Consider the following 25,000-nt stretch of genomic DNA (forward strand, 5'->3'; position numbering starts at 1 on the left):
CCTTGGTTGATTGTTGCAGTAGTTGCATGATGAGTGGTTTTGATCAGTCCAACATTCTGCAGAGTGTAGAACAGTGAAATATCTCACGCATACATGTACACACACACACACACACACACACACACACACACACACACACACACACACACACACACACACACACACACACACACACACACACACACACACACACACACACACACCAAAAAGTTCAATGAATGAAGTACTACTATTGTACAAGACAAACTAATGTTTAACTCAATTTTAAACATTTTAGTACATGTAAGAATAGTAAGACCATTATTTATTTATTTATAAACACATCCTTGACAATTGCGAGTATCTCGTGTTTAGAACGTTTCAAATTATACAACTGACATTAAGTTAAGGCAATTGGGGCTATCCATTATTTCCAGACAAATGAAAGCACAACCAACCAAAAAAATTCTGCCTATGCTCATCTGCAAAAAAAAAAACAGAAGATAAAAATAAATTAACTTACCGTACATCATAAGTATGCACCTGCATCACATCAGTGATTAACTCGACACTTGAACAGGTGCAGTTGGTAATGTAGTACACATATAACACGTCATCCAGTGTGATATTATGCTGACGTGAGTCTTGTACAATACAGACCACCTCTCCCCAGAGAAAGGATATAATACGGCAGCCATTTATATTTGAAAGAAATTCTCCTGCTGCTCTCACACATGAACAAACAGGAAATGCCTCTCACAGACCAAGCACTGGTGGAGAATCATAGTAAACAGTGTGGTTAACAAAGAAGCCGTCCAAGCAACCCAGCTAGGTATGGTGATGTAACACACAAAAATAAAGAAACAAAAAAGTTGGCAAGACAATGTCATTGTACACAATCTGGCAACAGATTTGATCTCGGCAGGATTTGTATCCAGGATACCAAGCAAAATAAAAAATCAGAGGTTGCCCATCACGATGCAGGATATCAAAAGTCAGATGTAACTGATGAATACACACCTTAAAAACAGACTGCAAGATCAGGTTGGTATAAAGTATCAATGGTGGGCAAGGCGTTCAAACATCACCACCAAACATGTGTACATCTCTTCAAAATCCTAGCAAACCACACTCACTGGCTACTGTGCCAACATTACAGACCCACTGCCCAATAACGCCAAGCACAGTCACTTGCAACACACACCAACTTTCTCTCAGATCAGATTAGCAGCTTGACAGCATGATTTACCCCGGCACCGATCGGGGACTCAAAGCGTGGATAGGCAGCATGGGGTGGTGACCCGTAAAAGCATGAACGAGTTAGTGTTCACACAACCACTCCTGTCCATCCATCTCATACCAGGTCACACCAGTTGCAAACATCGTTTGAGCAGACAATTGATGATGATAGATTGCTGAAGGTTTAAAGCTCCTTTGTTTTTCTCCTTCGACTAGCACACGAGGCTGAAATGGTTGTGTCGGATTAATAGGATGAGGACATAGATTAGACAGCTTCGACCCTTGGCCATTTAGACCACTTGGACTTTTCTATATCACAAATAGATATATCACCACCAATATTACAAATAAATTTGCAGAAAAGAAATCTTTGTATTATGATTGGTGTAAATCATGACAACATAGCAAATGTGTGATGTCGATCTCTGCAACGATGTGCGGAGAGGCTAGCGTAGCGAGAAGATCCACGCTAATTAATTAATAAATTTATTACTCCAGCAGAAACAGCATGAACATGGCATAGACATGTACATGACACAGCACGGAAACCGTGGACAAAATGGATGATGAATGCTTTGTCCCACCATTGCAGGCTGACCAGGTGTCTTGAATGCTACAGGACTGTCCTGTTTCATACTTTCCTCGGATGCCATTTGTGTCTGTGGTCGTGCCATGTCCATGCTGTGTCATGCCATGTTGATGTCCTGCACCAGTGGATTTAGGGGGTGGTGCTTGAGGGTAGGAGAGTTGTTTGGTGGTTGTGGGTATTGTTGGGGTGATGGTTGATGGGAGATTGTGGATGGATGGTGGAAGGGGGGTGTAGCATGGTGGTGGGTATTGTTAGGGTGATGGTTGATGGGGGATTTTTGAGGGGGGAGGTAGGAGAAGGAAAATATTTATCTTTTTCTTTAAACATCAGATGTTGTGATGTTTTTTTAATAACACCTCTTCACATTTTTAGATAAATTACGCATAATAATGTCAAACCTCGTGAATCATCGCTATACATTTTTCAAAGGTTGTCTATTTTTCACAACTGAGTGCAACTTGAAAACACTGGAGAGAGAGAGAAGAGGAGAGGAGAGGAGAGACTGAGGAATAATTAAAAAAATAGTAATAAACAGTTAGGCTATGTTCACATATACATGTGTACGGACATGGATACAGATGTGACAAAGGCCTGCAGGAAAGCGGACACTGTGTTCACATATACACAGATACGTGTACGTATATAAAGTACGTCAAAAGTGCAGAAATCGTTTTTTCCTGCACAAACAAACAGGATGGTACCAGGATGTAACGTTCTCTGCTGGACGATGAGTTTCTGATTATAATATTGAGTGTAAATAAAGAAATACAGGAAATTAAGACATCAAAAGGCACAGATGATGGGATGGGTAAACGCAAACCCCGTAATCTGATCGAGACCCCATGACATTGTGTATTTTTTTTAACCATGTTCATGCTCAGGGAGCTTTGGATCATCGAGACAAGGGTTTTCCTTCACCAGATCCATCAACTTCTCAACTTCTTCAGCACGGATCAGAGAAGAATGGTGCCGCCTGTGTGTGTTTCACAGCCAGTTGTGTTCTCAATACTCCACATGTTGAAGATTATGACGTCAATAGCGGCAATTTGCTGAACATTGGCATTGTGGATGTGATTTTAATCGCTGCATTGTGCGATCGGATCCGCATCCGGATATATGTGAACACAGACATTGAAAATCATTGACTGATTTTTACCATATCCGTATCCGTGTATATGTGAACACAGCGACCATTTGCCCAATGCCTTTGCGGTGTCTGCATCCATATCCATGTCTATGTGAACATTGCCTCGTACAGTAGTACTCTACTGTGAGGAAGTGGTGCAGGGTAGAAGTTCACGCACCAACACCTCTTCATCATCACAAGTATACAGACCTGGATCTACCATGGCCTCCCCTGTCCCCCCCCCCCTCCCAAACACACATCCTTTCACCCCTACCATCACCACCCTTTAACATCCACCAATGATTGTTGGTAAATGGTCATCTGGCGTCACTTCTTTCCAATAATGTACAGGGCGCACATTGACTTATCGCCCAGCACGGTGACAGTTTTATAACTGTGTTGACATTCCAACCCAGGCTAGACAACTCAAAAGGTGAGTGTGCACACCTCAAGATACCCTGCCAACCCTAAATGGTACCGAACAATACCAATTAAATTGTCTTGTCACTGGTAAAAAACAAATAAACATGAAAACAAAGTTTCCTTTCTTCCTGAGGCATACCATCGAGCTGATACCACTGCATAACGAGCTATCATTTAAAATTCACCAGATAGCCACAATGATAGTTCTTGTAGAAAACAGCAACATTGTTACACCATTATACCAATAATTCCATGCCTGGTATTGGCTTAATGGTTAGGGTGGTGGGCTTGGGATCCTAAGATCCTGAGTTCAAATCCCACTTGGCTGTTGAATTAATGTCAGGTGGGGTTGACTCTGCCTGTCATCCTTCTGAGGTTGGCAAAATGAGTGTCAGCTTGCTGGTATCCTGTGTTGAAGTAGCGACCTGTCCAGTATTGTGCCCAATAGCCAAGGAGACTGCTTAGGCAGCGATGCACAGAGTATAGTCCCAACGAATGGATGGATACCAATGATTCCATTCATGATACCCTCAACAAAACCACACTCACCACCGACATCAAGTGCCACCTGTGTAACCTTTCTGAACTTCACAATGTTCTTTTATCACCCACAGCTCCACTTTGTCCTTTGACCTCCACAAGTTTCAAACTTCAAGTGACAGTTTCAGCCTCAAATTGTGAACAATAGCTTTCTTCACCCCCACTTGTCTTGTACTCACAGCTGTTTGTCCAGAGCGGCTGTTGAGAACCGGAAAGCTTTCTAAATGCCTGTAAAAAGTTCTTGAATATTTTGCTAAAGCAAATGTGAAAGCTGAAGATCCCAGCTTTTCCCCAAATCCTGTAGCAGCTTATAAAGTGAAATAACAGTTAAGTTTTAAAGACAGAGAATGAGATGATCGTCAATTTTTCACTTTACAAGTTATTGTGAAAATAAAATGGACTATTAAACAGCAAATGCAATTTAAGTGATTTTCCCCAGTAATTCAGTGAAGGCGGCCATGCCTTGCCTTTGTAGGCCCACGACTGGCTGTGAAACAGACAAAGGTGATATCACTTGTGCATTATAACCAACCAGACTCGGTGGCATAATCGTTAAAGCATCCTCCCTGAGTGTGGGAGGACGGTGTTTGAACCCTGGCCGAGTCATACCAAAGACGTAAAAAAAAATCAAGAAAATGGTACGTCTTGCTTCCTTGCTTGACGCTCAGCATTTAAAAGGATAGAACACGGACAAACAACGCTGGGAAGATAATGGAAAAACCACCTGGTATGATAACCATTGCCAAGAAACTGCTTCGGCAACACCAACGCGAAAGAGTATGGAACATCAACAAAAAAAACCTTAACATCTGTGATCACAAAGCGATTGCCAATGGTAAGCCTCCCCTGGCCTGCATATCAATGATGGCCATATTTATTTTGGACCACCGTATGACCTTGACCCTCAACATTTAGGGATAGAGTTTAAATAAAGAAAATGTGGTCACGTCTACAATCTATCCAAATGTTATACTTCATGGGTAGTTTGTCCATGCTCTATCCTTTTAAATACTGACCGTCAAGCAAGAAAGCAGCACGCACCATTAAAAAAAAGTATTTAGAATGACTCGGCTGGGATTTGAACCGCCGACCTCCCAAACGAGGAGCGGACACTCCAATCATGATGCCACCAAATCCGGTTGTGATTCCCTTCGGTGGATGTTTTTCTTCTTTTCCATTAAAGCATCTGCGATGCCTGTGCATATTAAAAATTTTTTTTTAAAAAGCCAAACATCATCATAATCCTCCTGTCTTGGATCCACAACATGTAAATAAATGCAATTTAACGCTTTTCTGGCAGGTCGCTTCCACGCTGAGGATAAGTCATTATCTCATAAACCCGAAATCTGACCTTACCATCTGCTCCTTAACAATGGTAATAACGGTGACAATGGAGCTTGCCTCACATGAAAACATGGGGATTGAGATGAAGATAAAGAATTGAACAGCTTCTGCCCATTTCCATTATTACCATATTTTAAGCATTCGTTTCGATAAGCATTTCTTTTTCTGGACGATGCATTATGCAGTTTTGCCAAAAATCGATTTTCATTAAAAATAAAAAAGGGAGATATCCGGATTTTAAAATTCCCCAATGCATTCGGTTACCTTTGATTTTGCATTACAAAGAAGCCTCGAGGAAGCCAGGCTTTGTTATCTTCTGCTTCTGACTCTCAGCAACAATTTGCTTGGGAAGGAAGGAAGTCTCATGAAGATGGCGTTCAGAGCTATGGAACAACAACTGCTCGTAATATCCTATTGTTGGCTTAACAGTTAAGGTCACTGGCTTAAGATCTTAGGGTCTCGAGTTTGAGCCCCTGTTGGGCCATCAAATAACACCAGGTGAGGTGACAGTCTGTCATCCTTCCGAGGTCGGTAAAATGAGTATCAGCTTACTGGAAACAGGGGGCACTGCGTCAGCGCTACAGCCGTGCTCCCAGCGACGATCCAATCAGTAGCTACAGGCTGAATACAAAACAATAAAAAATGACTGCAACTACTGCTACTACTACTGTCTCAAACATTCGTAACTTCGTGTGCAGTCGACCAGGGAACTGTTTTTAGCCAGAGTCTTTCACCAACTCGCTGGTTTGGACTGACGTTGAACTGAAGACAATTTGGCAAGAATTCATCATCGGTTTTCGGTGCCGGGGATTACTCACCTGCTCTTCGCAAAAGGCACCAAGGGATATTTAACATCCAGGTTCCTCCAACTTAACATCCTTCCAACGGAAGGCATGAGCATTCACGTCTCATCCTGCATATGAAACACCAGGGTGGCAGTTTATAGCTGGGCCAAGATTCAAACCCAAGCTTGGCAGCTCAGAGGCGAGTGCACGCAGCTCTCAGCTCTCCCGCAAACCCATTCTATGATAAAAGTCGTAGTCTCCAGTTTCTTTGCACATAACAAAGCAGCAATCTTTCCAACCGTAGTGGAATGGCCAATCATTCCGATTCAGTGCACTTTAATCCAGAGGCCCAGGAAGAAAAACTTAACTTCAGGAAAAACACCGTTGCATATCAGCAGGCAAACACGATGTCAGGCACTGGAGAGAAAGCCCAAGAGATTTTATTTCTGAAAATAAACCATCTTTTAGATATATCAAATACTGCTGCTCCAAGATACACTTTGGATGATATCATTTTGGATCCTTTGCCTACCAAGCATGGGAACCCTTAACTGCTTTCGCTTTATCCAGTCCAACATCTCTCTCCCTAAGGTCTGCACAAATCTGTCAAAGTGGAAATCTCTGTACACCCCTCTATTTGTCGAATGATTAGGGACTATCTACATATTACATACACAATGATTTTTATTAGTGGTATTCCATCCACTCACTTAATTCTAATATCACCTCCACAATCCTCCTTTCACCTCCACATCCATTCACTTTTCTCCAATTCTCTGTATTCAAATCTAATCCAACTCTCCATTTCCTTCAAACTCTAACACAAGCTCGCCTTTTTTTGTATACCAGTATTCTATCTTGATAGCCAGAAACAGACACCTATAAAATTTGAAAACAAATGCAAGCTGATCATGAAACAATATGAAGAAGTAACATATTAGTGCAAACAAGGAACAAGATGATATTGAATCAATGAAGTATGGCAAGATCTCTCAAACCACCACCAATGCGATCAGGAATCAATTTTAAAAATTAAAAATTCTCGGATCCGGGTCCAGATCTTCACCCAAATCGAATCGATATGTCCTTGTCACACAGCAAACCTGTCCACCAAGTTTCGTCTGATTCCGTCCATAACCTGAGCTGTTGCGCTCACAAGCAGGGACAGACAAACAGGGTTTAAAACATAACCTTCGTCCACCTTCGGTGGCAGAGGTAATAATCTATACTCATATAGGTCTGTGTGTGTGTGTGTGTGTGTGTGTGTGTGTGTGTCAGTGTGTGTGTGTGTGTCAATGTGTGTGCATGTCTCCTCCATAACTCCAAAACCATGAAACCAAGCAACCTGAAACTTTGCATGCATATTAAGGGAACTCCAAAGAAGTGTAGGAGTGGAAATTAGGTGCTTGGGTTAATTAAAACAGCCCCTTTGAAGAGAATGAATGGCCTTATTTAATTACTAGCAAATACCACCCGTCGCTTCATTGACAGCAATACAAAGAGGGGGAGATGGAGAGGGGTGGGGGGGCGAGGATGGATGGAGAGTGAGGGGAGGTGTGAGAAGGGAAGACAGCATGAGGTGAGAGGAAGGGAAGGCAGACGTGTGGTGGAGCATTAATTACAATTCATGCCGTCTCATCAAAATGCTTCTGTATGGAATAATAGTGAATATGGAAACAAAATAATGTCTGAATCCATTTTCTACTGGTCATACTATAAATACCGCCCAGAGACAAACATCGTCCGGACACGTCCGGAGACAAACACCACCTGGACGCATCCGGAGCCAAGCCGTCCGGAGACAAACACCGCCAGACACGTCCGGAAACAAACTCCCGTCTGGACATGTCATTATAAAAACTCCTGTCTGGACATAAACGCTGTCTGGAGACGTCCAGAGACAAACACGGTTCGGACACGTCCAGAGACAAACACCGCCTGGACATAAACACCGCCCAGACACATCTGGAGATCCTCCTTCCTTCCTCGCTCCTCCTTCATCGCTCCCTCACCCCTCCTCGGTCTTCCTCCCTCCCCTCACCCGATCCTCCCTCCTCCCTCCCTCTCCTCCTTCTTACTCCCGAACCCTCCCCCCTATAATAAATATCTGTCAGTGAAGCGATGGGTTGTATTTGCTCGTCCATTAATATGCACATTAAGTTAACTAGAAGCACCAGCTCCCGACGGGAGCCGTCAAGGGGTCATGTTAATGCCTATTTTACTCCAAGGGGTCCCAGGATTACACACCCAAAGAATGGTTGCGATCGGTTCAGCCGTTTTTGTGGTACCTGGGAACAGACAGACGGACAGACAGTGAATTATAGTAAGATGAAGATAAAGCACAGGCATGAACGTCCAAACGGCCTCCTCTTGTGTCTAAGTTTCCTTTTATGTCCATGTACACAATGGTTGAACAAACACAGGACCTTCGAGCAACATCAACAAACAAATCCCAAGATCCATCAAATTGTTGGTCCATCAAGAACCGGTCAAGAAGCTGTTTGAACCATCACTTGAATCATACGTAATAAAAGCTTTGAAAAGAACACCACCAGGAAGCTTTACTCAGATGGAACATAAACCTGAAGGTGTAAGTTTGTGGATCTTGGCTCCTAATTGTATCTCACAGGCCGAGCAAAAGAAACCAAAGAAATGTCACGGCTCTGGGGCTCCTCCGCGTCTGCACATTAAAAGACCCCAGCATGTTATTCCAAGAGAACAAGCATTTGGAGTCGGTGCTTGGGGCAAATTAACTCCAACCATTACAGCTCTTCCTTTCAAATGCAATTGCAATGTGGGTCATTAAATTCACAAAATCCTGCAACCAACCCTCCGATATTAGAAAAAGGAAATAAATCCCACCCCCTCCCCAGTCACCTATACCCTCCAACCAACATAAATTCTACTTCCACTTGTTCCCCTGTGTTGCTATTTACAAGAATTTATGGCTGCCTGTATCTGAATCTACATTTTCATCATGGAACAGTCACTGCTTTAAAAGTGCACCCTCAGGCTGCTTTGTTGCAACTTAATTGCCACGGGATTTGCAAGTGATGCAAATTTTGCTTAAAAGTGTACAAACTTTTACTGGTTTATGTATTCAGAAAGAAACAACAATTTTTGTAATCTTTACACGCACGACGATCATGTTGAATTTAATGTTGAAGGAAGGAGGTAGTCCTCGGCAATGCGAGGCACTGAAATCCAGGTCCTCAAGCTGCGAGAACGAAACACTGATTATGATGTCTGGGTTTCCAAGGAAATGAAACTACAGAGAAATTAAGACACATTGAGTTAAAAAATGGTGCGAATTGTGCAAATTTCTTGGGGATTGTAATTACGAGCATTTCACGCCTACTTTCCCACCAATTGGTTTTAATAATACACAATTTCAGTGACATCAAAAATCACACTTGGTTTGAGACTTGGAAAGCTTTGTGACATCATTAACTTGATTTACGCATTGCTGGGAAAACTAAGTCAGGCTGACAACTGTTTCCTTCGCGACGTGTATAAACTACTGAAATGTTAATATAGTCGATGCTGCTGCCTAATAACATCTCTATTTAATAGCAACTGCATCCAACTAGCATTTGCGTGAATACGGCTTTTTCGTTTTACGAATGCCTCTTTTTTGCTTTTTCACTAACAACCAAACATCATATAATCACCATCATCATAATCATCTGCCTGTTTTCATTTGAGTACAGGACAAAGGCCTCCCTCAAATAATGTTGGGGGGGGGGGTATTGACTGCCTTGCCATGCTAGCAAAGTGCGTGTTGGTGAGAGAGTTAGGTCAGGGATTTGTAATTTGTTGAGGGTGGTGGTGGTGATAACTCACCTATTTGCAAACAAAACATCGTTGGATCTTTAACATCCACCAACGACCGATGCTGACAGAGGGGTCCTCCGGCTTAACGTCGCTCAGTTGGATGCCACTCACATTGATGCCTCACTCTGCATGTAAAACACCAGAACGACGCTTTACAACTGTGTCGAGATTCAAACCTATGATAGACACCTGAGAGATGAATGTGCGAACCTTGAAAGCTATCTTACCGGACCCATCGTCACATAATAACAACCATACAACGCACGTGACAATACGATTGTCATACAAGGCCATGTTATGGAATTAGCGAGTCTTCCATGAGACTCCTTTTGTTCACCGAGGTGAGAATAGTTCACAACTCCAAACTGCAAACCAGGTGCAATCCAAAAGGAAGATGAGTGTACGCGAGTTAGTAAAGCCAAACTATCTGACTGTGACTGCTTTATTTTTTAGTTTTGCGTTCATTAAAATATGTATTCCTAGCAGAAGCCCGTGATAAAGAATACCACGGCATAAAAACAGGAAAAAAAAAGAAAGTCAATTATTCTGACGCTGGTTGAAAGAGCTCAAAAAATGGAGGTTATACATTTCTTTCTTAACAGGAAAGGAAAAAATTAATAAATTCTCAAGTGATCGAGTCAGCGCTCCATTGCCTTTACACTGCCATGGTTCAATTTTTTGTCTGAGTGAAAAAAATTACAACTTTCCCACAGGTTCGGATTAATTTTAAGCAACTTTTACATTTTTTTTTCTTCCAGAGAAGCGTTTCTGTGTTTCAGAGTGGGACAGACAGACAGCAATTAGCCCATTACATATTTTGATTATCTTAATAGCCAAATCCTTTAACTTGGTTTTGCATTCTAAATTTTGAAAAAAAGTTTCTTTTAAGCCTCAAATATCTAATTCTCACTCTTGTGGGCAACTGTTTCTCGCAATACCCCCCCCCACCCCACTCTGTTCATTAGCAACAGTTGGGTAACAATAACTTAATAATAGAAACCGAGGTGTTGATGAGCGGCGTTGACTGTACTTGGAAAATCCAGCACTTTAATCTTTACACTTCATGCTTAACATGCTCTGTCCACCCTCTTGGTTGTCAACGGTGAAAATGTGATTAAATACCAATTTACCAAGAAAGATTCGACAAAAACAGAGATGTTTCTTCTTCCGTATTCAGCTCAAGGCTGGCGGACACTAAGGTAGCATCAATGACTGGGGGCATGGCTGTGCCGCTGATGGAATGCCCTCTCCAGATTTATGTCAAGGAATTTGGAATTTGTTCACGATGCCGGTGATAGCTCACCTCCTCTTCGCACAAGATATGGTGAGAACTTTAACTTTCACCAACTAATGCTGGCAGACAGGACGCCCAGTTTACAACCAACCAAGGGATGGCACACACCTTGATGAATCACCATGCCTGTGAAACACCGATATGGCAGTTTATACCTGGGTTAAGATTTGAACCCAGGTTAGACAGCTGAGAGGTGAGTGTGCCTACCCTTAGGCTATCATGCCAGCCTAACCATGCCGCTGATGTTGAGGTATGCCTCTGCTCTTTAGAAAATGCGTTATCAGCTCCTGTTGGACTTCGTCTGAAACGGGGATTTATGGATTTGGTTTTCATTTTCGTGTCCATGCATGTACGCGTGTGACCACAACCATATCTCGGATATGTATGGACCGATTTTACTCATACTTAGCACAAAGACAACACGTGATGGTATACATATGCACATCATTTTGTTTCGCAATGTGATCAAAGATGGCCAACTGGCAGCCATTTTAGTTGTAAAAAAAAAACCCGGTATCAAACACGTCCTCAACCAATTCTCAGACATGCATTTACCGATCGTGTTAAAACTTGGCACACAGATAAGGAATGATAGCTGACATACACACATCATTTTTTTTGAGATCACATCCAAGATGGCCAACTGGTGACCATTTTAGTTGTAAAAAAAAACCCGATGTTGAACAAGTCCTCAAACATTTCTCAGGCATGCATTTATCATTATTGTTTAAGCTTGGCACACAGATAAAGAATGATGGCTTACATAAGCACATCCTTTGTTTTCGACATCAGATCCAAGATGGCAGATTGGTGGCCATTTTGTTACTTAAATGTGTCCCAACCATTTCTCAGACATGCATGGTCCGATTTTGTTCAACCTTGGCACAAGCACGGTACATGTTGGCATACGCATGCACCTCACTTTATTTTTCAATCTGATCAAAGATTGTCAACTGGTAGACTGGCAGCCATTTTAGTTGGACATAAACATGGGTGAGCCCTTGATCTCCGTACAGCAAAATTACTAAAACAACGGGGGCTATAACATTTTAAGTCTTTAAAAAAAAAAACTTGTTCTGCAGTAAACTTTGGCACTCACAAAGCCCCTTATTGCTGCACAAACTAGAAGGGCACCTCCACCATGTAATGCTTCATCTACGAGAACATATCGGGCCCAACACATTTTGAAATATTATGCTATGTATTGTTTTTGGCTCAATCTCTCAATGGTGAAGATTCACTTTCAGAATTAAACAATTCTCATATCCTGATCCGGATTCGGATCTTTCACAAAAAATAAATCAATTCCTCCTTGCCACACACCCAACCTGGCCACCACATTTCGTCCGAATCCGTCCACAACTTTTTGAGATATTGTGCCATATATCGGTTTTGCACTATCTCTCAATGGTGAAGAATCACTTAGAAAATGATCAGATCTGGATTCGGATCTTCACCAAAATCGAAAAAAAATGTTGGACTTTGCATGGACTTCACCAAAATGTTGGACTTTGCATGGACCAGACATGAACTACCTATGGCCCCACTTGGTATATTCATCATATTCCAACGATTGCAAAACCACAATGCACCAGTTGATACAAACACAACATTGCCACAATACGTTCCTGTGTCGATCAGAAAACACCCAAAAGCTTGGTCTGCCCTTAAGTTATTTCTAAACCTTCACATCCATCTTCAATTGCTTCGGAATTATTTAGCAAGATTATTCACACAGTCATGCAAATGCAGTCATATCATACGAGTTCACATGCAGTTTCATTAACTCCCAAACCCTCTCCCAACCCCTCCCCCCATAGTAAATCATTTGTAAAATCATGCTGCTCACTTGTAAAGTTACGAATAGCACTACCCCCATAATATTGTACTCGCAGAGTATCCGCCCTAAGGGCGAACTTGCTCCAAGCATGCAACACGTTCTTCTGACGCATACCTTTATTTCGGCGGTGTACAGGTGACTGACAGCTCTGTAGAGGCAAAAAAACCCCGGGTTACGTACATGAAGCAAAAACATAACCACTGCTTTTAATTCAAAACACCTCACTGCACTGGAAAACAAAGCCTGGTATTGACTTAGTGCTTAGGGTGGCTGGTTTGGGATCTTAAGGTCCTGAGTTTGAGCCCCTGTCATCCGCTGAATTAACATCAGGTGAAGTTGACTCAGCCTGTCATCTTTCCAAGGTTGGCAAAATGAGTAGCAGTGTACTTGCAATTGGGGCACTGCATCAGCGCACAGATGCAGCCTCAGCCAATGCTACTACCTGCAGCCTTGTCCTGCATATGGAGGAGGAGGCACTTGCAAACGTGGGTACAGGAATACAGGATTGTAAAGGATGCGGACATGTAATACCCTCTCCCACCTAGAGGTGGCACGACAAGATGCACATTTATCTATCTATAATTCCAGCAATCTCTGTGTGTGTGTGTGTGTGTGTGTGTGTGTGTGTGTGTGTGTGTGTGTGTGTGTGTGTGTGTGTGTGTGTGTGTGTGTGTGTGTGTGTGTGTGTGTGTGTGTGTGTGTGTGTGTGACCGCTGTTTCTCGACAACCGCTGGTCCGATCTAATTGAAACTTGCCAGATATATTGCTGGGGACCTGAGGATGTGCCTTTTCAAGGTTTGATATTAATCGGACAAGTGCTTCCCAAGTTATGGCCATTTATTTACCAAACCAATGACAAGACACGTTGTTGCGTGGGCGTGGCCGATGGGGAAGGGAAGCTCAGCCGCGTTTACGCGGCGCTGTAACATTACGGGTTACAACGTATGGGCTTCCGGAGAGTGATGACCGTGTATTCAAATAATTTCTCGATTTCTTATGCGCATTTATAGATAAACACAATGCCCCAAGTTATGATCGTTTTCATATGAGACGGTGCATAAATTTCGGAAACATCAGAGTGCTGGTATGCTCCGAACCAGGAAGTAATTTTTTTCTCTCTCTCTTCTCTTCTCTTTTTGTTTTTCCTTGCCACGACATTGCGAAAAGGTAAAATACGTTGGCGCTAATTGAATATTTGGGTATTAAAACTAAATTGCGAATAATCGTTACTGCGAATAATATGCGAACTTCCGGGCCATGCACGTACGGGCACGCGAGAGCGAAGAAACGGCCTGTGTGGTTGTTGTTTGTTGCTCGCGGTTTGAATATTTATTTATAATTTTTTTTTTTTTTACAGGCACGTACTAGTATAGATAATTTGCGCTAACGTCTATGACCACCAGAATAGATAAAAAATACCCCTATGCACTAATTGGGGTGATGCTGATCCCATGTAGAAAGTCTGGATCTAATTGGCCCAGAACTGTCAGAGTAGCATGACAAACAAGCAAACACTGCTCTGTGAATCACAGCAAGGATAGACACACCTGTCCTTTCTGAATTGGCAATCAGGTCTGTTCGCTTTGTTTGGTATATCTTTGCCTTATTGTGTTCGCTACAAGATTGAAAACTATGGGTATTGGCTTTATTTATTGATTTTTTCATTATATATCCAGCAGCTGTGCAACTTTCTCCCAATTCATATTCGGTCTCCTCCAATTCTCACAGCTATACAACCTCATTCACCTTCCTCATTTCACAGCTATGGAATGTTCTCAAAGATCTATTCATATTCCTTCTCCTCCAAATCACACAGCTATCCAACCATTGGGACCATAGTCTGTGCTTAGCGTTGGTGCTGCCTAAGCAGTCTCCTTGGCTATTGGACACAATTCTGGATGGGTCGCCACTCCGACGCAGGATACCAGCAAGCTGGCACTCATTTTTCTGACCTCAGAAGGATGACAGGCAGAGTAAACCCGACCTGGTATTAATTCAACAGCTAAGTGGGATTTGAACTCAGGACCCTCAGATCGAAAGCCCACCACTCTAACCATTAAGCCAACACCAGGCATACACAGCTATGCAACCTCCTGAAATATATTCATTCATATTCAATGTCATTCTCACAACTGTAAGACATTCTTAAAGACCTAGCTTTCAAACATGCTTTTAGATAATACATTATTGTCCTTTAGTTTTCACTCTAACTCTCTTCTGCTCACTGATCCTACTCATTTTATCCCACAGTTCTTCGGCTCACTGATCCTACTCATTTTATCCCACAGTTCTTCTGCTCACTGATCCTACTCATTTTATCCTACAGTTCTGCTCACTGATCCTACAGTTCTTCTGCTCACTGATTTTCCTCATTTTATCCTACAGTTCTTCTGCTCACTGATCCTACTCATTTTATCCTGCAGTTCTTCTGCTCACTGATCCTACTCATTTTATCCTACTCATTTTATCCTGCAGTTCTTATGCTCACTGGTCCTACTTATTTTATCCTGCAGTTCTTCTGCTCACTGATCCTACTCATTTTATCCTACTGTTCTTCTGCTCACTGATCCTACTTATTATATCCTTCGGTTCTAGTCCATTCTATCTGCCTCTGCCTCTATATTTCAATTGATAATCTTAAATTCATGAATTGTTTTCTTTACTATTTTGGATTTTTTGCCTTTGGGGTTTCTTTCCTCCTGGTTATAGCACTCCATTAAAGGAAATACATACAGTATATAAAACTAGAGAGTTCATAGAACACAATACCCCATGCAGTGGTAGTATTATTTCAATAAAATAATGGTTTTAACGATCGTCAAAAACAAAATTTGAAAGTTTATTGCTATTGAAGCAATCCAGAAACAGTCCCGAATACCACCCATATACACCACCCCATTGAACCTTCATTTAACTTGAAGTACTGCAAAACTGGAAGTTTTTGGAAGTATTATGACAGATGATTTGTGTACTACAGCATTCAAGTATATAATTATTTTTAAATAAAATAAAGATTGTAAAAGTCGTATAAATAAATTAATTCTGGTTTTAAGCCATTTATCACAGTGTCGATAACATCACCCAGTCTTAACACGTACAGTCGTACAGTGATTATTCTTGTCTGTTGTATGTGTCCATTATGACGTCCTTAAATACATTAAGTTTCCTGTTTGGAATGATTTTCAATTTTGTTTGCGTGCCAGGCAGGCAGACGGAGTAAAAATATTATCTCACTCCACTCTGTGCATGTGCGATCGGGACGAATTCTGAGCTCGGTACGGTAAAACGAAAGATTTGTCTTCCAATTAATGTTCCGATTCATGTTCAAAATATAACATTCAATTTAAATAAGTTGTTCCTTCATCATAAACTGACAATCATAAACTGATAAACCAGACAGCTGGATGGACGGACAGACATGAACCAATTGCTTCACCCCGCTTTTCGCTTTGTGTGTGGGGTAAAAAAAAACTGATGCGATGTGATGTGATTACGCAGACTTCAGATGTCTTTACTCAACCAAAGGATGAGTGCAGGATATAGTGGGATTGTTGTGCAAAATGGATTGTGGGTGGTTGTGGAGAACCGAGGAAGTTGGGTGAGGATGACTTCAATTGCTCTTATAATGTATATTTTAATGGGACTAGTCTTGCCAAAAAGCACTAGAAGAGGTCTCACTGGACATAAACTCTGCAGGATCGCCGGAGTGTGAGACAGATTTGCATACTGATTGGAGCAGTGAATGCAGGGGAAATTACCATTATTGATATAATTTGTGTGCCAATATGTACAGTAGGTAAACTTATATCCCCAAACAATAATTTAATGCCGTGGAGGTGCATTCACATCCAAAAAAAAGCCTCCGGGGCATGATGTCACAGCGGCCCCTTGATTAGCTGCGCTTTCATCATGTGACCTCTTGGAGCATGGAGTGCCAGACGTTTATTACGTCAAATGCCAAAGGGTCTCACCAACATTACTCAGAAATTCGTACCCAACTAAAGCACATGGCCATAAAATAAATCAAGAAGACGAGTGGAAAGGAAGCAGTATAATATAGGAAAGAACAGAGGGATGGCAGAAAGATGAGGGTCTGTTTACACAATGGACCCTGACCACTAATTTGCGTAATAACAGGATGAGTTATTCAAATATTAATTATGAGATAACTAACCAATTCATGAATCCCATTTCATGCCCCAAGGCATTTTAGTCACACTCTTCTAACCGAAAAAGCTGCATAAAGCAACCAAAGAAGATCTAAACAAGGTAAGCGCAATGCTGTTTCGAACCCTTCCCAGTGTTCCTCAACAACTAAAAAGACGTTCACACATAGTATACACATGAGAATCCCAATGCTACACACAATCTGAGCTAATGGAACAGCCACCAGACCGGTTTCATAATCGATGAAACCGGTCCTTTAGCTGAGGGGGTGTTTTTCATTGGGATTCACATACATACATACATATATATATATATATATATATATATATATATATATATATATATATATATATATATATATATATATATATATATATATATATATATATATATATAAAGTCTGGTGTTGGGGTAGTGGTTAGGTAAGCGGCTTTGGATCCAAAAGGTCCTGAGTTCAAGCCCTGTTGGCCGCTTGAATTAATACACACCAGGAGGTTGACTCAGCCTGTCATCCTTCCGAGGTCGGTGAAGTGTGTACCAGTGTACTGGGCCCATGTATGCCTCGGTTAGAATAGGTGTACCATATCCCTGTGTCGTAAGAGGCGACCAGGGTTGCGTCAGGAAGGGCATCCGGCGTAAAACCTGTGCCAAATCATTATGCGGATCATAACGGATGATCCGCCATGGCGACCCCTAACGGGAGCAGCCGAAAGAAGAAGATATATATATATATATATATATATATATATATATATATATATATATATATATATATATATATATATATATATATATATATATATTTGCGGTTCTGGGAACCGCATACCTCCAAAGCAATAGCAACCATCATACAGCAGTCCCGAGACAGTTATTCCATTAATATACGTTCAGAAAGACCCTTCCCTTTTGTCTAGCAGGACAACGGGACAGTGCGTTGTGTAAACTTCATAGCTAGGTCTGACTAAATCTCTGCACTCATTCCTATTTTTTTTTGACTCATATTCCTGAGGTAAATCCCAGCCACGTGCACCCTTCGCTGTGAGATGGGTCCTCAGTGAAGGCCAAGCAGGCTTTACGCTGGACAACCCTCTGCAGAAATCACAGCCTGCCAAACGCATGTGCAGCAGTAATTTCCAAACACGTAGCGAGGAGATGGAAGAAACGGCACCATAAATGCTGGCAACTTGAAAAGCGCATGCGGCCACACCCTTTCCAACCCATTTCCAAACTCGCCATCTAATAATTATATCCAATCCTTTCCCGAAATTCCCTGACACAGATCAGGGCTGGCACCATGCATCCCACAGCCTCTGATAACAGTGAACACCATGCTCGATAGCGGGCGGACATGCACGCTGGCCACGTGCTTAATGGCGGACCCACGCGCAATGTACGGGGCATGCTCGATGGCGGGCGGACCCGCTCGCTGGCCACGTGCTTAATGGCGGACTCGCGCGCAGCCATGATACTTTATCATCGTACAGAACAGGGCACGAATAACACACATCTTTGGACGGGTTTGCACATGGGGTTACAATAACGTCATACTGTCGGTCTTCGCTCACCACAACAGCCACAAATGTCTCCCACAGATGGCAGACATCCTCCCGCACCTCTGCCTTGATGCAGCTGCTATCAGGCAGAGGCATGCTGTGTGGCCGGATCCCTCGGGCCGCGTGGCGCACCACAGAGCAGGCACATTGACCAGCGCCAGCCGTGGACCGCCGGGGCACGGAACAGAGTTCAGTGCAAGGCAATTCATGTCACGGTGCTCGGAGCGAGACAATTCCGCAGCTTGGAACCATCTGGCCAGAAGTGAAGTGGAGCCACTTCCGGTCATGGCGGCCAGCCCGTGTGCTGGCCGGGGCCCAACCAGAGTGCCCAATTCGGGTGACGACACATCATTTCGGGTCATCACCCCCACCCCGCACCACCGGATCTATAAAAGAACGGGTCGCAGGGTGGGGAGAGAGTGGTCGTCATCGTTCTACACTCTGCCTTCTCTGACACTTCCCCACCATTCTTTATCAATTCACCTGCTGACTCCCCCTTCTTCACCACCTCGCCACCATTCTCCGCCCACTTGCTTCAGACTCCGCCTCTCTCTCCACCCATTGGCATCTGACTCCACCCAAGTCCCTCTCTTCATGCCTGACAGTCGCATCTCATTCTCTGGACTGATGCTAGCTGCACAAAGCGCCACAAAGCAAGAGACAACGTGCCAACTGTCAGGAAGGTATCACCCAGCGGAGCAACACCCCTCCCAAATTGTACTGGTGCGGTCGGGCAATCGTGCAAGGTATTGAGACTGTTAGCCTCATCCACTCTCCTTTTTATCTTCATCAACTCCTCTTCTTCGGGTTTTGCGTGTGTGTGTGTGTGTGTGTGTGTGTGTGTGTGTGTGTGTGTGTGTGTGTGTGTGTGTGTGTGTGTGTGTGTGTGTCTTGGTGCCTGTCATTGTTCAATTTCAGAGTGTCCACGAATATTAGGATAACTCTGCTCTGTGTGTGCTTTTGTAAGTTGCTTGTATTATTGCCACACCTTTCACATTTCTTCCTATTCCTGCTGATGACAACAATAAACAACATTCAGTGTGCCACATATTTTTCCTCGCCTCCCTGTAACAAATCCTTTGTAGAAAATAATGTTACCAGCTCATTTTTGTCCTTTCTTTCATTGATCCAGCATGGTCTGTATACGAACTTCGCCGGGACTTTATTCCCAACGATCCGTTCCTTTCAGCCGGTATGTACTTGGCAGTGTTGCTCGGCTGCATCTGCTCCGGTAAAGTGATCCGGTTCGGACAAGGCATACCGAGGGCATGTCCCCCGGTAATTAGATCACGTGTTTATTTTTAGGTAACCGGATTAACTAGACGGAGGACCCTAAGTCTCATGGTTGAGTTATTGGTGTTCATGGTCGGTTAGAGACCCGCCAAGTCACGGAATTATCCGTGTGCGATGGCCTGCAATTCCAGCGAGTCTGGTGGGATCCCGAGATTGCTTCCCCCTCCCCCTTGGTGGCTTTCTCACCCGACCGCTGGCCCGCAACAATAATTAATATATATATATATATATATATATATATATATATATATATATATATATATATATATATATATATATATATCTTCTTCTTCTTTCGGCTGCTCCCATTAGGGGTCGCCACACCGGATCATCCGAATGATCCGCATAGTGATTTGGCACATGTTTTACGCCGGATGCCCTTCCTGACGCAACCCTGGTCGCCTCTTACAACACAGGGATATGGTACACCTATTTTAACTGGGGTATACACCGGCCCAGTACACTGGTACTCACTTTGCCGACCTCGGAAGGATGACAGGCTGAGTCAACCCCCTGGTGTATTAATTCAGTGGCCTAACGAGGCTTGAACTCAGGACCTTTTGGATCCCAAGCCGCTGCCCTAACCACTGCGCCAACACCAGGCACAATATATATAGATATATATATATATATATATATATCTATATATATATATATATATATATATATATGTATATATATATTATATTATATGTATATATATATATATATATATATATATATATACATATATATATATCAATAAAATAGACATCAAAGCTTTTCGACTTGCACCCCTTAGGATAAAACCGCAAGCAGATGAAGAAGAATCATCCAACTCTCATTTATAAAGTTACAATGTAATGTCCTCAACATTGATTGGTTGTATGTTGGCCGTGCATCTTTGAGATTGAAGGATCGCATTGAACAACATGTTCCTTTTATTTGGGAATCAGACAGGGTCAGTCAACCAAACAGAGACAACCAACTCGGGCTTGTAAGAATGTACACAGTACGACAACTATTCCCTATGCCTCTGCGATTGGTCACCATTTACTGAATAATCCTCATTGTGCAGAGCAATATCCTATTGACTGGTTTAAAATCCCGAGTAGAGGACACAGTTGAGCTCACCTTCCTGCAATGGAGGCCACATTCATCAGATCAACAACCCTACCTATTCTTTGTGGACAGAATTTGTCTGAACTTTTCATCTATTTTGACTATGATGGCTTGACTGTGTGACAACTGTAACAGTAAACGTTGAGTCGTGATGAAAACCACACCCCCCTCCCACCCCACTAGTCCTCAGCTGATCAGCATTTTGGTTTCCCCGGTTATTTAGTGATTCATCTCCACCTAATCATGATTCATGATGGTTCATTTCTGCCTACTCATTATTCATGATGCTCTATGGTTCCACCAATCAGGTAATTCCATCCTTTCTCTCAACCAATCAACGTTGAGGACATCACATTCTAACTTTATAAATGAAAAGTTAGATGGTTCTTCTTCATCTGCTTGCAGTTTTATCCTGAGGAGTGCAAATCGAAAAGCTTTGATAATGTATATTTTATTGTACTCATTGAATGTATATATGTATGTATATATATATATATATATATATATATATATATATATATGTATATATATCTATATATATATATATATATATATATATATATATATATATATATATATATATATATATATATATATATATATATATATATATATATATATATATATACACACATATATATGGCATTGGGTTAAAGAGGTCAGGATTCTTTTCCCTTTCCAATCAGCAGTGCGCAACCGAAGTAGCTACTTGCTGTTTAATCGGGATTTTATGTAAGCACTTGTTTAATGGATGCACAATCAGAAGTCATGTTGTAAAACTTTGCAGTCACATGTTCTGCACTCTCCACACCATGTGTGGCACACCAATCTTCCTGGCTGCCCTACAAATTCTTGTCATTTTACATTGTCTGCTATCTCTTCACCTGCTGGATGCTTCGCCTCTCCGCTGGGTGCTGCAGCTGTGGGCTTGAGACCTGTTCATGGTGGAGCATTTTAGGATCCCTGGTATTGATATCCTTTAAAAGACCTTGCCTGGCACCATATATTGGTGCTCATGGCCATTTGGATTAGATTTTATTTCCTGTATTTAGTGTGTTTACTTATATTGAATCACGAGTGTGCTTTATTTGTTTATTTAGCTTTAATGTGTGTCTATCTTTTATCCTGGGATTCTGAGTTTTCGTCATCCTGTGCCTTCTTCTAATAAACTTTCATTCCGTAAGAACACATTTCGTGTGGTGACCCACCATGGCAGACTGTGCGTTGAAACCACTTCAGTACAGCTTTAATGGTAAATCCCTGGGGTTTAGTAACGTAATGTCAATAAAATTTTAGTTAGTAAAATTGGTAACATTCTCTTGAAGAAACTAGTGGAATTAACGATTCAGGGGGAATGCGATTTTCCAGGAGTTTCAAGAACTTGGACAAGTTTTTCATGACTTTTCAGTACCGTCGGACCCATATATTCACGGATTCGCTATTCGCAGACCCAACGCCTTCATGGTTGATAAAATGCGACCGGCTTCTACATTTGCGTCCATGTGCTTCATGTATTCGTGGGTTTTTTCACTTTTTTTGCGGGCATATTCGCAGTTTTTAGTGATTTTTTAAGGGCATATTCATGTTTTTTTACAGGATTTTTTATTTTCCCTTATGAATCACGAACTGCCGGGAACATATCCCCATTTTTCCCATTGAAACAATTCCCTGACATTTGCGGATTGGACATTCGCAGAATTTTCCAGGAATGTTTCCCCCACAAATAATTGGATCCGTCAATACTTGAAAATGCTTCTTCATTTTTCTCGGAATTTCAAGGAATTTAAGGACTGTCTGAACCCTGTAACACTTGCTCATTGCATTTGTGTCCATTGGCCGTGCAGATTTGACCACTGCTGGCATGCTTGGATGTGTCTCGGTGCAAGTCTTGGACATTGAATGGGATGACGATCACTGATCTCTCCATCATGGATACGCCTCAAGACAGTTTTGACGCTTATCCTGTGAGGTCCAGTAAGTGTGTTTGCAGTACTCTGTGCAATTTGAAATATATCGTGTTGATGAGTTGTGCGAATGTATCCATCCTGAGTGGGAGTCATTATTCTGGTGCATCAATTTCTTAGCATATCTCTTGTTGGTCCAGTGGCTTGATAACGTCTTTTGAGGTCATAAACAGTTCCTCTCCTCATGTTAAAGAGCCTTACAACATGGCTAATGGAAGACCTATCTTGAAGCTGTTCAATTATTTGATTCCGCTCATTTTTTTGTCAGATGTGGCATTGTAATGGATTGTTAAAAAAAAAGAAGTAATCAGTGTGTTTCTTGAATGATCCACACACTGGTGTCTCAGAAAGACCATTTTAAATTTGCTCAGAATGCCTCGTGTCACCTCTAAAAACTGAAGGGTTCATGAGTTGCACATGTTGAACGATTATTGCATGAGGAAAATACATAACGTGGAAACCTATAATCAGGTGTTCTGCACATCCCTTGTGCCAAAGGTACTTGGAATAAACACTGCAAACAGTCCTTCAACAATTCCATTATTGGTTCACGAGCACCAGCCAGAGTGACCACTATATTCGTTATGTCTGTGTGTCTGTCTGTTGGGTGGTCGCGAGACTACCCTTATTCTCAGGTTTTCCATCTGTCTGTTGGGTGGTCGCTAGACTACCCTTATTCTCAGGTTTTCCATCTGTCTGTATGTCTGTTGGGTGGTTGCTAGACTACCCTTATTCTCAGGTTTTCCATCTGTCTGTATGTCTGTTGGGTGGTCGATAGACTACCATTATTCTCAGGTTTTCCGTCTGTCTGTATGTTTGTATGTTTGTATGTAATGGACAGCTCTGGAGGCCAGAGGAGTCAACCGATTTTGATGTAACTTGACTGGTGGGTTCATACCAGGATTCTATGATTCTAGTTCTATGATTTTGAGCACCGTTGCTATGGACGCCACCGTTGCCTAGCAATGGGACTTTGAAAATTTTGAAAAAATCCGAAAAAAAATTCGAAAATCAAAAATCGGCTTCCGCGCTTTTATGTGCACTATATAATCAACCTCTTTGTCAAAAATTTTCAGCCCGATCCGTCAAAAACTGTATGACTAGTATGCAATTATATGACTATATGCTTTCACCCCAACGTTCGCATTGGGATTCCCTAACGTAGGGTTAGGGAATCGAACACAAATGATGAATGGACAGTTGCTCGTCATGTTCCTATATGGAACATGGAACGCAAAAATGCCGTCTGATGTGTTCTCTTATCTACATATTTCAAATTCGCCTTAGTCTAGCGACCATCCATGTCGCCTACCGGCTTGTCTGTCTGTGTGTCTGTCTGTCCAGAGCATAACTCTGTGGACTTTGATCCGATCTTGATGAAACTTGGTTATGTGTTCGATATCAATGTCTAGTTGTGTTTTCCTGGATGAGGGCATGCTACGCCCATTGTGGGTGGGGCCACGCCCCCAAAAAATAGCCATTTTTAGGGGGTAGTCGGAATGAAAAATCGATCTTCTCCTCGGGAATTGGCTGAATGGAATGGGTTCTTCAGTATTTGAATAGCAAAATGAAATATCTAAAACTTGTCGTTGTCCCATTTTTCATTTTCATCCCAAGTTCAAGGTCACAAGGTCAAAAACTTAGAAAATTGCGAATTTTGACATAAAAATCATTCGACCGCCCAAACTTTGAGAGCTAGGATGACAATATTTTTTATGCATAATCTTGAGGTCATTCCCCACCTAAAGTCTTGAAACTATTTTGCTCTGTCTCGAACACCTTGCCCGTGGCGCCCCCTTCAAGTTTGTTTTTACGCTGATTTCATCAAAGTATGGATAATTAATCAGAGGAGTACGAAATGCCATATAGCCTATATGACGTTATATTGTTCCTGGAATGTTCCAGAAGAAGTTTTGCACCAAAGGTCAT

The 25,000-nt window shown here is 42.1% G+C and overlaps 1 protein-coding gene across 3 annotated transcripts in view; it reads right to left on the reverse strand.

Annotated features, from left to right (window-relative positions):
• LOC147017447 (uncharacterized) overlaps positions 1–25,000 on the reverse strand; it is a 171,206-nt gene that overhangs the window by 129,002 nt on the left and 17,204 nt on the right. For 2 of the 3 annotated variants that reach the window (XM_085847111.1, XM_085847109.1), the window contains one exon: positions 13,108–13,141. The exons of the other annotated variant lie outside the window; for it this stretch is intronic. Coding sequence is in view for 1 of the 2 variants with exons in the window: in XM_085847109.1 (XP_085703235.1) it covers positions 13,108–13,141 (34 nt within the window). In the remaining variant the exon portion in view is untranslated. The remainder of the gene's footprint in view (positions 1–13,107; positions 13,142–25,000) is intronic. 3 annotated transcript variants of the gene reach the window in all.

The sequence above is a fragment of the Eptatretus burgeri genome, chromosome 11 (assembly GCF_056783735.1).
Source record: "Eptatretus burgeri isolate ZD-2024b chromosome 11, Ebu_testis_v1, whole genome shotgun sequence".
NCBI classification, from domain to species: Eukaryota; Metazoa; Chordata; class Myxini; order Myxiniformes; family Myxinidae; genus Eptatretus; species Eptatretus burgeri.